The sequence below is a fragment of the Gavia stellata genome, chromosome 3, assembly GCF_030936135.1.
Source record: "Gavia stellata isolate bGavSte3 chromosome 3, bGavSte3.hap2, whole genome shotgun sequence".
Lineage (NCBI taxonomy): Eukaryota > Metazoa > Chordata > Aves > Gaviiformes > Gaviidae > Gavia > Gavia stellata.
Window position 1 is genome coordinate 91,969,223 of NC_082596.1, and position 17,544 is coordinate 91,986,766.

The 17,544-nt window shown below is 45.2% G+C and overlaps 1 protein-coding gene across 1 annotated transcript in view; it reads left to right on the forward strand.

Moving 5' to 3' along the window:
* Positions 1-10,207: 10,207 nt before the first annotated feature.
* Positions 10,208-17,544, forward strand: part of GMDS (GDP-mannose 4,6-dehydratase) — a 444,874-nt gene continuing 437,537 nt past the window's right edge. The window contains exon 1 of the mRNA XM_059815329.1: positions 10,208-10,315. Within this exon, the coding sequence (XP_059671312.1) occupies positions 10,208-10,315 (108 nt within the window). The remainder of the gene's footprint in view (positions 10,316-17,544) is intronic.

Consider the following 17,544-nt stretch of genomic DNA (forward strand, 5'->3'; position numbering starts at 1 on the left):
GGCAGCTGGTGCTTGAGGCCGGCTCAGATCTGGTGCCGCTGCAGGACCTTCTATCACTGCTGGGGAAAGAGACGGGTGAGAGAAAGCTGTGGGAAGTGGGGGCCTGGTCCCCTTCGCTTAGGAGCTCTGTTCAAGCTAAGGCACTCACCCTTGGTCCCTGTGCCTGGCCATGTGCCTCGTTGATCTGGATACTGGCTCTGACTTGCAGACTTGACATCCTGGCTTGACCTCGGCTCTGCCTCACTGCTACAGACTTGGTGAACTAGACTTGGCTAACTCTGGTTACTGTCACAGGACCCGCTCTGCTCTTCGTTTTGGTGCTGTAGTACCGCATGCCTTGTCAGTGAGGCTGCTGCCCAGCTCCCAGCCTCACTCCGGCTGCTCCCTGAAACTGGGGTTGTCACAAGTGTTTGTTCAGCCGTTAACTTCACCGCTGAAGAAACAGTGTGGTGTCAAGCAATAAGGAACTGGCGAAATGGGTGCGACAAGAGTAATCTATGGGGCTCAGCCTCCTACTCTCTGATTGCAGTTCTGCTACCTATACGTAACCCCATCCTCCCAAAATCAAAAGAGTCCTCCAAGAGCAGAATAAAGCTTTGGCTGCAGTAGGATTAGCTAGTGCCATTTATGAGAGCTTGCCTAGCACTTGAAGAGTTGTGGGAAGTTAGTGGGGCTCTTTGGTATTGACTCTGGGGAGGCCAAGATCCTACTCCGATTAAAATACTGTAAGGCTGGAAGCAACCTTGAAGCATCAAGTAGAATGCCACTCATCCACGGCAGGGTCACCTGTAGCAGGTCATCCCTGATGAATAGTCACCTAGTCTGTTATCAGAGAACTAAATTATGGAGTTGCCACAACCTGCCTATGCAAATCTGTTCCAGTGCTGTAGATCCTTAATATTAAAATTATTTTTCCCATGTTTAAATCTACTATATCTTGCCCTATCCATAAGGAGCACAGAGAATAGATTTCTCCCTAACTCTTTGAAGCAGCCTTTTATGTATTTGAAGACTGTCCTGATCCTTCCTTCCTGGACAATATCCTCTCATGCTAAAAGACCCCATTTTTTTTCTATCTTTGCTTCCATGTCATGTTTTCTAGAATTCTGATAATTTTCACGGCTCTCCTCCAGCCTCTCAACATCCAGCACCAAACACAGTGCCCCAATTGAGACCCCTACACTAAATAACGCATCAGGATTACTTCATGTATTTACAGATTATATACCTGTATTTATACTGTGTTTGCCCATTTCAGCAACAATACACTATTGTTGATTCCATTCTAAGCTTTATACTTCTTTCTACATCAGCATTCCTTATCCTGTATTTTTGAAACTGATGAGTCCCCCACAAATGCAGTATTTTGCATTTGACCCTATTGAATTAATCTGATTTTTCCCACAGACCATTTCTTTATTTTATCAAGACCATCTTTGGAGATAATTTTAATTTCTAATCTAACCTGTTTGCATTCCCCCTCAGCTTCACAGAAATCTCTCTATTCCATCTTCTAGACTGTTAAAGAAAACACTGCCTCATATAGGCCCATTCCTTTGCTATTGATCTTAACTGTCAGACACTTTTCAGCAAAAAGCATTAAATAAATTGTCTTTCAATGTCGTCTGTTAATAGACTTACTCTTCCACTGAGTAGTTCACTAACCCTGTTTTTCCTATTATTAATGCACTGATAGAATGATTTCACAAGCAATGGTTGCTAGGACTAACATCTAATTGGCCTTTCTGATGTTGCTCCTGTGTGTTGAAAATCCATCTTTAGTACTCTGATATAGTTTCTACTTCCTGTACAGTTTCCTCCTATGTTTGGTATCAAAGGGACCTAACCAAGTTGATCACTTACTCTGCTTCCTGACCATCTTCTGTGCCTGGGAAGTTTGCAGTTGCACCTTTAATACCATTTCTTTCATGGTACACAATTTCTTTTTAAATTCCCTTTTTTACTTGGATCAGCCTTCCAGGAAACGTTACCTAATGACCCTCTGGATAACTGAAATCTGTCCTGAAATCCCGTTTGCTTTTACTGTAGCGTTGCCTCTTTCCAGTCCCAAGGAAATGTGAATTCTGTCATTTCCCCGTCACTGGCACCCAAGTTCCTCTTTGACCAACTCCACTATGTTCCTCTGTTTGTTGGTTTGAAGCCAGCACTCTTTGTGACAAACCAAAAGAAGGGCCGTGGGGACCTGACTCTGTCAGCACCTAGCAAACAGTTAATGCATTGTAAAAGGGGTAATAAAGAAGTAATTTTATGTATCATTCTTCTGGGTTTGGTCACAACTAATCACAGAACGATTTATCCCAGGCACACAAGACTGTGAGACAGCTTTTACCCACTTGAAATATGCATGTTAAAAATAACAGCATTAATTCTTACCTTACCACTTAGCCACAAATAAAATGCAAAGGAATATATAAAGAGTGTGAATAGCACATATCTAGCCAAATACATGTGTTGTTACAAAAAACATAGTTCCAGCAATGTTAAGGGTCCCCTCTGGTCCATATCTTGGGTCTCTCTTACGTTCTGCTACTGGTTCGTTCTATGACTGGAGAGACAACTTGGAAAAGCAACCACTGATATTTTGACCCACCTTCTAAGAGAATAATCCAGACTAGCGGACAGTGAAGTGATTTTTTTTATTTCCCTGCTAAAAATTTTTACAACTTACTTCTTTTTCTGCTCTCTGCTATAGCCCTAGGTTCAGTGACAAGGAACAGATGCTCACTTACCGCCCCGTTTCAGCTAATTCTTCGAATAGCTAGCTCTTGCTCAATGTGAACTCTCTTAACAGACACCATACCACTCTGTGACTGCATTGTTCTTTTCCCAAGGTGGTCTTTTTTATAGTGTGAGAAATACAGGGTTGTTGTTTTCTTTTCTGATTAGAAGACTTTTGGACAAGATTTACGTAAGGATTTGGGTGTATATTAGACGATATTTGTGTAAGGCCAGAAGAAAGAAGAGAACCCCTGTACTATATTCTGATGGCTTTCCAGAGAAGCAGTCTTTGATGTCCTCATTCGTGATAGTGAGTGGACTAAATAGTTTTAACAGGGGTACAAACTCTGCTTTGTTCAAACTTACTCCCCATAAAGAAATGTCAATAATAAAAAGATGAATTTTGGCACACGTATCAGGGCCACAGATGGAGATACACAAGTGTGACTGTGTACGTGTAATGCGAGTAGTGGCATTTGTGAAAAATCTGGCCTTTCTGTAGTTACTCTTTTCTCTTTCTTTAGGTAGACTTTCAAGGCTTATGACATAACTTTTAGGTCATTCTCTGATACCCTCTTCAGGGAAAAAGAAACCAAGTCCAGGAAATAAGATTTTAACCAGCCACATTTTTATATTGAGGTTTCTCATCCCAGTCAGGCCCAGTGATTTCTTGTTCTTGTTTTTCAAACCTATTAATTAAATTTTGACAGCATTTGTTCTGTAAGGTATGTTTTTTATCACTGCTATCCTGCTGGAAGCACTGGATGTGAAGATCCTCATAGGGAGTGGGAAGTTTGGGATTCAGCTTCCCTCTTTGGGACCTTCTCTAAAATATGCAAAGATGCTTGTCAGCTCTAGCAAAATTATGCTTTTATATTTTTCTAAACTTCCACTGCTAGACTTCTCAAAGAGCTGCCAACATCTCCCTTAAAAGTCTCGTGCCTCCTTGTACATACTGAAATAATCATGTTGGGTAAAAATTTTTATAATCAGTCACACACAGAGAATTGTCCTTCTCCTTCCAGTTAGGAACCTGTTTCTTCTCTCAGGTGTTTTAACTCCATTGGCTCCAGTCCAGTTAGCACCAGATTACAAAGCTGTAAGGGACAATTGCATATGCTAACACATCGCTGGGCCTGATGCTTTTTGTACTCATGGCTCTTTACCCCCTTCTGGGAATGAAAAGGGACATTTATTTGGTGTTTCTTACAGAAACAATGCCCATAATTAGGTACCTCCAGTGCTGGCTGAGATACAAAGGAACAATTGTTAATTATTTCCGTGCACTTGAGGAACATGTTGCACCAAGGGCTGGCTTGCTTGCAGACCACAAGCAGTGAGGTACTAGACTGTCACTGCCATGTCGTTTCTAACAAAACAATTTATTGCGTCAGGGCTTGGCTTGGATCCCTGGCTGCTCTGCCCAAGCCCCGAGGGCACCCACAGGCCTGGCTGTCCCTGACTGCCACGGGCTCCCTCCACCCTGCTCATGGCCCAGGACCCCATGTCAGCCCCCATGACCATCAGCCCCTGCCCCAGCAACACCACAGAAGGGCCACTCTCCAGCTCCCCACAGCCCTGCCTGTGTGCCTGAGGCTACCAAACATAGCCCACCACTGCTGCAAGGCTCCTCCTGTAATCCTCTTGGTTACAGAGAAAGTGTAACCAAGGCTGAGAGGAGGATGCCTGTCCCAGTCTTCCCTTGTGAAACAGTGAACATGCGCAGGCTCCTGCCCTTCTACTGGGCTGGAGAGTGGCCTTTTCAGTCTTCCAGAAGTACAAAGCCCGCACAAAGCTCTGCCAACATCCCCACTTCTTCACGCCCATGCTGTTCCTGCACCAAGCACAGGAGGGATCTAGATTCATGTGCCCGGTCATGGTGCTGTTCCAGTCTTGAGTAAAAGTTCCAGGCACAAACCTTTAGAACGGAAACAAATGGTGGCACAAAGCTCAGCCTGGATCCTGCTCTTCCATCAGTTTTACTGCAGGGTAGCATCATTCCACTGTAGTCCTGGAGATACACGTGAGAGAGGAATGTGGCATGGGCACTGCCTTTGCCTTTGAAACATCATGCTGCACAGAGTGCTGTAGAAATCACATCGTGACAGCACCAACAGGAACTGGGTCTCTGCCTTTCAAAGGATGCATCTTTGCTAAGAAGTTAGCAAATCTGGCCAATCTTACCCACCCCTTCAAAAGTAAGCAGGCAAGCGTTTGCAAAGAAGAAAAGGAGGATGCAAGTACTTTGTGGGCTGGGCACAGGCCACGAATGCTGAACACAAAGAGCTCCAGCTGGGAGCCAGTACTGCCTGGAAGTTCCCCCTCCCTTTGTAACGTTGAGTCACAGCACTGATGTCTCAACTGCTCAGGACTACTTTGCCACTGAGACGGTCCTATGGGAAAGAAATAACGACAGCCGGTGGGAGAGGTCTGAAATGCAAGATTCGACAGATGCACAAGAGCCACCTGAGAGGCAAGGGATGCCAAAGCGCTGCTTATCTCCAGGCCCTGGCCTCGAGGCTTGCTGTCCAAACCATCCCCTGAATCCTGTTTCTGCTCCACCTGCCAGTCACCATGTCAGGTTGTGGGTCACTCCACATGCCCTCAAATATTCAAGCCAACAGTTAGAAAAAGTTATGAGACTTCCCCTCCATTCATCCTCTTGTCCCTGCCCACTCTTTACTTCTCTTTATTTCCTCATGAGATCAGGTGCTCTTCCCTCTGTGATTGCTTACTCTCACTCCAACATCTGCATCTTCTTTCACATTGTGATGCATCTCCCCTGGACTCCCCCTTCCCTCCTCTTCCACATCCCTTTCCACAGCTCTCTAGCTCTGTGAAGTCAATGAATACTATAATTTTCTGCCATTACTTTAAAACAGCAAAGTATAAAAAGAAAAAAAAGTCTTTCCATAGTCCCTTCTTCTGGGCCTACCACCGTCCCCTTACTTGCCTGCCTGTATAAACTAAAAGCTCTTCAGGAAGGAAAGTGCGCTCAGATGCACTATCCATCTTCCGCTGGCTCCCTTTCTGCAGCCTCGGAACCAGCCCTGGTGGGGTTTTCAATAATCCCTAGATGCCACCATGGACTTCGCAGATGGGGACAAGATCCCAAGTATTTGGTAGCTGAAGGTAAGTAAAGTGCAATGTATTCTGACCAGGGTTCTTCTTTGATCACTGGACACTGCTTTGATGGAGTTCAAAGCAGCATAATGCAGAAGTTGCTTAAACTGTGGATCATCCAGAAGAGCCTCAGAAAAAGACAAAAAACCAGTTTTCCTCCTTGTTGCACTGACTGATGCAGAGAAAGAAGGCTCCACTTGGTCCAATGACAACTTCTAACTCCTGTACAGAACAAGATACAGTGGTATCACATCAACTTTTACCACAGTTCTAGCATGGGTGACACTATTAATGAAATAATACTGGGGATAACTTTGTCCCACGCTGAATAACACCAGTGTTTTAAATCAGTAGTTTCTACTTCTGAAGTTAAAGTAAGGTTGCTCCACTTACAATGGAGTCACATGAGATTCTTAAACCCCACATAGCTACCTTTCCAAATCCCAATCAGCAGCGCAGCCACATCCCCATTCAAACATTGAGATCATCAGGGTTGCAACACATGGGGTATTCAAGCGTAACAAAATTTCAGTGTGTGGATGTTCTCCCTCCTTCTCCCTTTCCCTTAACATTTAAGATAGTATTTTTTGTAATCCAATACACTTCAGTCTTTTCCTCCTATTATTCCTTTCTTCCTTACTCTCAGCAACGTTTATTTTCTCTTTTATTTTCCCTCTCTGCTTCCTCCTCGCTCATTTTCCATTATTTCCTAGTTTAACCAGTTTGACTTCAATCAGCTGTGCTCTCCATCCTTCTTTCCCTGTGATACATATTTTTATTCAACACCACCAAGCAAATTTCTTCACGTCTGTCCTATCTCTTTCTCCCCAGTTCTTGGGCTGGCAGCTTTAAAGTTAATGCCACACATGCTATTCTTTTTGTCTCCTCAGAGCTTGTCAGTTTGTTTACTCACTGGGAGTAAAACTTTTACTGGATACCCATGCTCACACAAGCGCCTTTTCTTACAGGGATGCAAGGGGGCTGGAGGTGCAGATGTGTGTCAGTCTGCTGTCTCCTCTTCACATGACGGTCTTGCCAGTTTTAGAGGCCAGAGCCAGGTCCACACAGACGTGTGAAAAAGCGATTACAGTGTGGACAGACATAGCTTTAAGTTAGGTAGCACATGCAATGGTACAGGTGCTGGAGACTGCAAGAAGACATCAGTGCAGGCTGGCGCTCAGAGTGAATATTAAACCCAGGGTCCCTGGGGGCTGCTGGTCCAGTTTTCAGCTGCAGTCTGTCATAAATTGCTGTCGACACCAGAGCAACTTAGGTAAAATCTAGTACCTGTGCCACAACTGAGCCTTCAGTCTCTGCTGTAAATGTACCTTGGAAGACTGTGGTGACAGAACGGTCTTTGTGCATTAAATCTGGAATGTGCCCCAGTGCATGCCAGGGGCAGGATTATGGTAGCTGGCTAACGGTGTCTGCAACTACCACTGCCAGACTTATAAATGGAACAGAAATTTAAACAAGTTAAAGGCTTTTTTTTTTTTTTTGCTTCAGTCAGCTGGAACCTGAACTGCTACATCCTGTCTGGCTTCATCTGCCTGTTTCTGGTATTAGTATTGACCGAAAATACAAGTATGAACCCTGCTGAAGTGTTCTCAGCACAGTCTGGCTGAGATGCTCCCCTTGCAAAAGCAACACAGATTGCAGAGTCTTTTGCTCTGAATCACTCGGGAGTGCACACGCTGAGTAGGAATGAAAGCTATTGCTCTGAACAGGGGAAGAGCCCAAGGTGCCTGTCACCTGAGACTACAATCACAGGACAAGGTGGTCATTCAAATGATGTATTTGATTAATCAGTCAAGTTATGAAAGGTGTCTACAGAAGAGGAGGCTGAGGGGAGACCTCATCGCTCTCTACAATTACCTGAAAGGAGGTTGCAGACAGGTGGGTGTTGGTCTCTTCTCCCAAGTGACGAGTGACAGGACAAGAGGAAGTGGCCTCAAGTTGTGCCAGGGGAGGTTCAGGCTGAATATTAGGAAAAATTTCTTTACTGAGAGAGTGGTGAAACACTGGAATAAGCTGCCCAGGGAGATGGTGGAGTCACCATCACTGGAGGTGTTCAAGGAATGTGTGGACGAGGCATTGTGGGACATGGTTTAGTGGGCATGGTGGTGTTGGGTTGATGGTTGGACTTGATGGTCTTACAGGTCTTTTCCAACCTTAGTGATTCTGTGATTCTGTGTGAGCCGGCTTCCCCCCTTGGGTGGAGTGCTTTTGGGAATAACAGGCAATGAAAATGCTACATGTGAAAAATAGTTTTTGTGGGATATTGGACAACTGGGGTAGGAGAAATTCTGTTTGGAGAAAGGGACGAAAAAAAGCCTCTTAACTGCACATGCAGGCCTCAGTGATGTGGGCTCTTCTAGCCCAGCTTCAGGACTTGCATTGTCAGGCTTGTTCACTGCCTTCTTGAGCAGAACACAGAAAGAAGGCAAGCTTTACTTTGGTGTACATTTAATGGACTGCTAGCGAAAGCTAGAAATGACAAGCTTAGCTGGCCACCTAACAAACAATTTTTAATGTTGTAGCTCATGCATTGCTTTTTGCAGCTCTGATCTAATAGGAGAGGGAATGATCTATATACGTAAGTAAATAAAGAAAACTTGCTCCTAACTCCCTCTAATCTCAAATCCTAAGTTTTTAAATAAAAATAAGTTTTGTGCCTTATTTCTGGCATACGGAGTCCTGAAAGTCTCAGAATTTAACGTCTTTTTATGTCTCCACTGTCATTTTAAAACTGTGAGGGTGGCATTCCTATTATTTGTGGTGTCCCTCCTCTTTCGAATCTGAATTTTTATACCCATGAAACAATCACTAGTGGAATGAAATCAGTTTGCAGAAGTAGTAACCAATGTTGCCAACTTTATAAAACTGCATATGCCCGGGAAAAGGCTTCAGAAACAAGATGCAGAAATGGTATGATTGGGATGACATCTTGCAACTGAGTAACTGAGACATAATACAGTTTCTCCATTCCATCACAGATGATGAGGCTGCAACAAGGGGATTTAAACTCAGAGCCTGGGGAGCAGTGTGCGAAAAAGCATTTGGGATTTCAGAATACAGTTCCACTTGAAAGGCAGTACGGTCCCAGACTCCGCATCTTTTTTTTTTTTAATATATTATGGGCTTTCAATGACACTGAGTAATTTTTGACCACATGCTGTTATAAGCCATAATAATAGTAAAATTTTATTAATACGATTGTCTGCACATGCAGAGGCCCCACCATCCAAGCATACAATGAGGAAACTCTGGTGTGGCAGCTTCAGGGATTAACAGTACAACATGGGCAGGCCCCTTCTTCCTCGTAAATACAGCGACACGCTGCCTCAGTAAAAGAGGGTGCTGATTCAGTGTTTCATCAGAAGAAATATTTGTTATAAATCCCTTTTCCAGAAGTATTTCCACAAGTGGGAAAACCCACGAGGCCTGGCTTTGCGCAGCTTGGTTCCCCTGATGGCTGGAGGATCCTGGGCCGCGCAAGGAGCCAGTTTTCATCCGCAGCTGCCTGCCGCAGCTGGGGCACTCCCGGGTTTGCTCTCTGATGTCTAACACAACCGGTAGGCCCCGGGGGCGGGCAGTAGGGCCTGCAGGGCGGCGATGGGCCCAGGGACTGCGGGGCCCTACGGGGCCCCGGCGGCTGCCGGGGAGTTGATTTCCACTGCTCGATGCCTCCAGCGCCGCTGGCCGCTCCTCCACGCCGCAGGGGGCGCTGTGCGCTCCCTGCCGCCGGCGCCCGGGGCGGAGGGGCAGGCCCGCGGCCCGCTCTTCTCACGTGGCGCTGCCGCATCATCCTCCCCGACACGCGGTCAGGAAGTCAGGGGTTCCGCTCCTTCGCGGCGGCAGCCGCACAGGCCACGCACCACCCCCCCGCCCGCTCTCAACCAATCACCGCGCCCGCCTTCAGCCCTGGCGCGCCGATGCTGCTGGGTGACGAGCCCCGTCTCCTGTCCCTTTAAGGAAGTGCCGGGGCTCCTGATTGGCTGCGGGGCGGGGCGAGACGAGGGGAGGGGTGGCTAAAGCGGAGCGCGAGCCCGGGCCGCTCTGGCGGGTGCGCGCCTGCGCGGGGCTGGGCCGGCGGCGGCGGGGCTGCACCTGCGGCCACCGTGGGGCGGGGCGGGAGCGCCGGCGGGCAGCGAGCGCGGAAATGCCGCGGCGGCCGGAGCAGCAGAGGTAGCCCCCGGGTGGCGGCAGCCCATGTGCGAGCCGTGCTCGGGGCGGCAGACATCCTTCCCTCCGTGCCCTCCCCCAGCGCTGTGAGCCTGCCCCAGGCGACCGCGCCTTCACCCCAGGCTGTCTCCACACCTGGGCCGCGCCCGCCGCTGGGAGGATGGCACAGCCGGCGGCGGAGGCGTGTGCCTGCGCCGCGGCACCGGGAGACAACGGCGAAGAGATGAACGGCAGGAAGGTGGCTCTCATCACCGGCATCACCGGGCAGGTAAGGGTGGGGGCTCCCCTCGTTCCCGGGCTTTCCCCGCGCGGGCGGCCGGGTCTCGCGAGGCTCCCGGCGGCGGCGGAGGGGAGAGCCGCCGTGAGGCGCCCGTGGGCAGTCGTGACTGAGGCCCCGTGTGGGAGCGGTGGCGGCGGAGGGCTTGACGTGGGGCTGCCGGGCGCGTTCGCCTTGCAGGCAGCAGCGACACTCCCTGCCCCCCGGGCCCCCGGGTGTACATCCCCGGGGGTGCCTTCCAGGCCCCTAAAGCACCTTGTAATGGGGCGGCTGCCCGCGCTCCCGTGCTCGGTGCCCGCTTCCCATCACGGTGTCGTGCCGCCAGCTCTGCGGCGTGCAGAAGCTCCCTCTGACAGCCCGCGGCTGGTTCAGAGACGGCCGGACTGCTCCGAGGTACAAGGCTTCTCTGGCCTCAGCCACGTGTGGCTAGGGCTGGTTTGCTTGGGGGTTGGAAGTGATTTTCGCTAGGTGTGTATGAGGGGGGTGCATCACTTCTTTATCTCGGCTTTGGGACTGTCTTATAGTAACCTTTACCAGGAATTCCTAAGAAATCAGCTAAACCTGTACTGAGATGAGGTGTGAAGTGAGTGTCAATGAGAAAAGAGCCACACCTGTAAAAGATAATAAAAGGATCCAGTGCTGGGACTCTTCATCCTGATGGTCCTGAAGGTAGCAGTGCAGTGGTACCAGTGCAGATGTGAGGCAGCCTGCTATCAGGCTTGATTTGAGCAGGCTTGTCATTATTCAGAGGGGATGTTTGTCACCTGTCTCTGATGTACTGGGCAGCTATGCATTTACAGTCAGTATCAGCTTTATATCTGGGCTTGAATGGATGACAAAAGCATCTCCCAGGCCACCTGTTTTGTATTCATGTGCATTCATTGTAGTCTCCAATTTTTTTGGCTGTATTACATTATAGGGATAATGATCCTTTCAGAGTCCTGGTGCTTTGAGCAGAAGGTGCAGGAGAAAGGTGGCATGGAAAGAAAAATCAGTTTCCCTTGGAGAAACTTCTGCACTGTGAAAAAGGATGTGCCAGTGGTGAGTTTTAACCTGGTGAGATCTGCAGGAGTGTTGACATGTGTAGTTTGTAGCCTTTGCTGCTACACTCCCAACAGGCAGCTTGAATATTTGGTTGGATTGTTTGTCCATGCCAGAGATCTGCATTGTTGTGTCTTTGCTGGCAAGTGGGTCCTGAATGAAAGCTGTTGTGGACATACTTAGTCATATTTGAGGAACGCCTTACTTTGCAATGTAGCTGTTGCCCACTGCCTGGAAAAAAGCTGCTCTGCTTGTGCATTGCTTATCTCTTGGAATGTGCTGAATGACTTATGCTCGGAGGGTGTATCTTCTGTGATTGGTATAACTTGTTAAATAGGTAATGTTGTATAGTAAGCATTCATGCTCATCTTGGAATCCTAATGGAACAGCTTTTTTCTTTTATAGCTTGCATTTAATCAGCGATGGCTTCATACATAGAAAAACTTCTTCCCCTTCAACTGTGACTTGTCCTGGTATGCTTGCAGGTCCACTGGTGAGGTGCTGGTGTGGATTGTTTAGAAGGCTGTGAGCACTGTGGAAAAGTACATGTCAAAGCAAACATGTTGCTCTTTCGCTCTGAGACAATGTTAGTCAATGCTCTTTTTTCCTATAGTAGAAGAGCCACCTGACCTTTTGTGAGGGAGTAAATCCAGAGACAATGTAGTATTGTAGCAGCTTTCATCTGTTATCCAAGAGAACCTGAACTGTGCTTTGAACGTTCACCTGCTGTTCGCGTTCTACCTCATTATGTCTGTTCTTGTGTGTTCTTACAACACTTCTTGGTGTGCACTCTTCCCATGGGTTGGCAGCTGTCTGCCAATAGTGGGTTGAGGAAACCCCTCCAAGTGGCTGCCTGATAGGGAGATATAACTATGTCTGAGAAGAGGAAAATGAATAATCTGTGTATACTAACATTTTTGCTTGATGTTTATTTTTAGCAAGAGGACAGTCAGAGCTTTCCCAAGGACTACTTTGGTGCTGTGTGAACAGTCTTCCAGTTTGTTGACAGAAGTACGTTTCTCTTCATCAAAGATAGTAAGTTAGAGGCCTGTAGCTACAATGCCCTGATTCTTTCTTTCAGTATTGTGTTCTCTATGTTGTTTTCCTCTATTTTCAAAACAGCTCTTCCATCTTAATTTAACCTTTCTCAGGCATATTTAGCATTGGAGAACCAGAGCTAGTAAAGACCAACTCTTGGCTTAGGATGGAAGTTTTATGTTGAGGGTGGCCTCTTTTGGGATCCTGTAGTCCTCCATCATTTTGAGATCTGCTGCTAGAAATCCTCGTCCCTCTTTTCTTAGATGACCTTTAAAGAAAGTCACCATAGTACTTGTTCCTTTCCTCTCTTTCACTCCCTTTCTTTATTTTTTATGTAATAGCTTTCATTTTATTTGGAGAGGCCTCATCCAGGAATGAGAGACCTGCATTCTGTTCCTTATCTGTGAATAGAGAGACTTGTATGTCCCATCTCCTGGGAGAAAGTCCTAGTGCCATCCGTTTTTAAACTTAATTACCATGTGCAAAATACACAAATATGCTGAAGTGGAAGCTAGAACTCAGGCTTTGTGTTTCCCAGGTAGTTACTTTAATTACTGAGCTAAAGAGAGTTGGTCTGTTTCACATTCTTCCTTGAAACTGGTGCTTTTTCAAGGTGGGAGATAAAGGCTTGGATCCCTTCAGACTGAGGAAGGCGTAGAACAGAATCAGATGGTAAACTCCTCTTATTTAAACTGGGCCCCTTCTGCTACAGCAAATTTCTTTTAAATAGTGAGCTGGCATGGTTGCATTGTCTAAGGAACCTGCTTTTCTTTGCGTGTGGCCTGTGTACTCTGAGACTATTTGCTGAACTAAGGCCCTGTAGTGCCTGGTTCCTAGAACAAGTGTAGGTGGGGGATAAGTATTGAGCTAACTGGGCTGTGACAATTTTAGACAAATGTAGAGTTTTGCTTTTGTCTTTAGAGTACTCTTGGGCCAAACAAGGTGCTGCTTGAACTGTAGCAGCTGTTCCTGAGTTGAGGTGATGCCACAGCAAGTGTGCTTAATCATGGTGTTTAAATCAGACAACTCATTTTATTTTTCAGAACTTCTGTATAGCTGTGAACATCTCAATTGTCCATCTTTTCCACTGACAAAAGATGGATTTTGTTTCTGCTATGATGGAGAAAGAGTTGAGCTCAGGTAGGGCTATATTTTGACAATGGGGCAATTGCCTGATAATGCACTTTTTAACTGAAATATACCATGGAGATATGGTACAACTGTAACTTCTGATTTACAGATTTCTAATGGGATTCATAAGACTTACAGGATTCTAGAAGAGGATGGGCTGTCTGCACAAGTTCTACTGTATAGTGAATGACTGGAGGCTTGTGCCATGTGCCAGCTTACTGCACTGGTTAACAAAACCAGTTCATGTGGCTTGCTTCTCTTCTAGATACAAGATGTTAAAAGGATAGGTCTCTAAGAGTGAATGTGTTACTGATAGGAAGGTGATTTTTGTGACCTTTGGTCAAATAAAAGGAGGAGTTTGCAATATGCATGGTGAAGCCACAAAGGAAAACAACTTCCGTAATTGTACGGTCAGGATTCAAATGGCATTCTGGGTGGAAGGGCTGGACCTTAGTCTCTATGAAATCAAAGCAGATAAATGAACCTCTACAAATTCTGCATTTGCCAGTGGGGTTAGAGAGAAATCAGTATCATTCTACCACTTGCATTACTGATAAGAGACTCTTAAGCATGTAGCCTGTGGTGTTGTATACTCCTTCTGCAGTATTGAGATTTCCCTTATCTCCCTTCTCACACCACAGCAGTGGGATGAACCACACTTCACTGTTTTGCCAGAATGGCTTCCAATGCAAGGCAGTTTCTGAAGTGTCCCATAGGTGTTGGTCTGCTGGTAGGCTACTTGTGAGTAATGCATAGCACTTTTTTCTTTATTTAAGGAAAAGTATTTCAAATGAAACAGGCCTGTTGTGTGTACTAAAATGAAAATATTTTTTCAAAACTAGAATGTGACTCTTACTGGAAGAGTGTTTTCACAATGCAAAATAGATGTGTTGGACTTCTCGAACTTTGATACCTTGAAGAATTACTCCATGAAAATGGGAGTTTTGAATCAAATAGCAGTATAACTAACAAATTTAATTCTAGATATGCAGATATGTCTTGTGTCTTATTTGGGGAAGCTACTAAGGCAGTACTTTTTGACAGCATTGTTTTCTAGGTACTGTGACTAAATGTCTGTTAAAGTTGCATTTAAATATCTTTCCGGAAAGTCTGATTGCACTGCAATCAGTCTGATTGTCTTTCTGTATGCTGATGCTTATAAGAGTATTTAGATACTTGACTTCTCGGAGAAATACCAAGAAATGCTCTGGCTGAGTCTGGCTATGAGGTTATATGTTGATGTTTCTACTTTTTCCCCTCAGTCACTGGATTACGAGCAGTGAATAATGTCTATCTTGTGTCTGGTGCTGTCCTGCTTTACTTGGAGAGACAGTAAGGTAAGAGTTTGTAGACCAAGATCATTCAACAGGCACTTACAAAGCGCAGTTTTGAATGAAGCAATGCACTAAACTTGAGTGTCAATACATGGACAGAGGCTATTGCAAATTTTATATTAAGCAAGCAGTTGTGTTTCTGCCTTGTGAGAGCTCTTACAGCAGCAGTACTAGCATTAGCTTCTGTTCCCTGGCCTGCAGTTCTGTGAAATTCAACTGCCATTTGGCAAAACCTAAGGTAGCAGCCTCAGAAGTTTCAACCAAACCCTAAGATAATGTAAATATGACTAACAAGTGAGTGTGCATGCAGAAATGCAAGAACATTCTCTTTAATTCATTGATATAGGTAGAATATGGGGTCTGCCTCTGTTTTTCTGGTATCAGAAGTTTAATCAGTTGCTTATGGCCTTTGCTATTCCTGTAACCCCTATACATGTGTACTGCAAGTTTTATGCAGGTATTATAGTTCACAGTTTAAGAAAGCCTAACTGTATGGTGGGGGGGAAGATACTGAGAAAGTAAGATTTGCTGTTGTGAATTGAGGTTAAGTTGTTTTTTAAATCTGGCTGTTGAGAATGAAACCAAGCAAGACACACTCTGTGGGGCAAATTACCAGTAAGAAGAGAACGTGACTCATTGCTTAGTATTTAAAAAAAAAAGAATGGCTGGTATGGAGTGTGACTATAAAACTCTTTGATACTCTGTGGCTAAAAGAACTTTGTTTTTTGGCAAGAATTGTAAAAGAAACAGTTAAAGAAGCTTTCTAAAAAAGTTTTTTTAAGTATTGTGATCAAGTGGTAAGGTGGGCTCTGTCAGTGGGGAGTGTGTTTATACTTGGATGGCAGATGTAGAGAAACATTATAGCCTGTTGTACCAGAGAGGACATTGGTTTGCCAGGTGAAGGATAAAATCCAGAAGATTGATTTTCTGCATAGAAATAGGAGGATAGTTTTTGCTGAAACTGGCTAAAGCTAAATATTAGCATTGCTGCCTTTTCATTAAAACAAATATTGTCTTGGTTTCTGGCTAAAGCTAAATATTAGTATTGCTGCCTTTTGATTTAAACAAATATTGTCTTGGTTGAAACAGGTACTCTATTCCACTTGCTGTCTCTGAGTAACCAAGAGTTGTCTTGAGTGAGAATTTCAGATGTGTTGAACATCCTTATCTTAGTTTAAGGATGTGGAGATGTAGGAACACTAATTTGGGAGCAAACTGAAATACAAGAAACTTAATTTAAATTTGAAGGGTGTGTGGTGTTTGGGGTTTTCTTGGGTTGTTTTCTTTCAAGCACTAGAACAGATTGCCCAGAGAAGTTGTGGAGTATCTGTCCCTGGAGGTATTCAAAACCAAACTGGGCATGGCCCTGAGCAACCTGCTGTAGCTGACCCTGGCTTGAGCAGGGATCTTGGACTGGGTGATCTACAAAGGTACCTTCCAACAAACTTGTATGATTTTGTGAGTCCTCCACAGTATCAGAGGTTGAACACCTGTAATTTGTGACAAGATGGTGTAAGCAACTTGTTGGAAACTCTGCAGCAAATAGCCCCTGTGGCATGAAACCCAAGCTTGCCTAAAATATAATTACAGGTTTTTCCCTTTACAGGTTATAAATAAGAAGTGTTGCTATTGAGTTTCATCTAAAACTCTTGAGAAAAAGGTGCTGTATTGAAAAGTAGTATAACAAGTACTGAAATGGGAGACTAGAATATTATCTGAAAAGAGGTCCTATTTTTAGAATGATGCCTGAATTTTGATTGTCTTGCTCCCCCTTTGAAGGGAGGAGAGTTACCAGATAGTCTAATTTAGATAATGCATTGACCTCTCACCGAAGGAATCTAAGTAGGTTGTCCAATGCTTTACTCTTTCATCTGTGTTTCATACTCTACAAAAATATGTGCAGCCTGGCAGGGCTTTTGTCTTCTCCAAGAACTGGGAGTCCAGGATATTGGCTGCTCTCTGTGTCTGCCTGGAGGAGCCCAGCTATATTCCATCACCTTTCAGAATAATGCAGGTAGCGGTGGCGTTCAAACATAAGTGAGCTAGAAGATATTAATGGTAAAAAGTATGTCTGATACAGGATTAGTTCATGTGTGCCTTCATATATTAACTTCCCTTTTTTCTTTCCATCTTTGCACAGCTTTGCTCAGTGTTTGTGACTGCCAGTGAAGTCTATTCGCTAGTTGCTTGCTGGAGAGGGAAGTTCTGGTAGCCTGGCTCGCTAGCAGGTATTAACTCAAGGACCAGTGCAGGCAATCTGATTCCTTGTGTTTGAACAGGATCTGGATTGAAAAACATTGTGAACAGCAAGTGAATTATAAGGTACTGTATACTGTGATGTGTACCTGCTGTGAAAGTAGATAAAATACTGAAAATGTTTCAGGAAAAATAAAATTTTGAAGTTTAACAGTGCTGAGATATGAAACAGATAGAAGCATGTTACCTGGTTTGGGAAGCTGACTTCCTCCAAGCAACATTTCTCACGAAGTTTCTGATGCTGTGGATAGCCATAGGGGCTGTTGTCACTGCTGCCCAGACCAACAAGGAGAGCAGAATATCCCATGGCCAGCAGCATGCTATTTGCTTAGTCTTGGGTTTTTTTGGTTTGTGGGTTTTTTAATGAAGACTGGTGACTGTCAGTGTAGACAGAACCTGTATTTCTCTATTTCCTAAGTT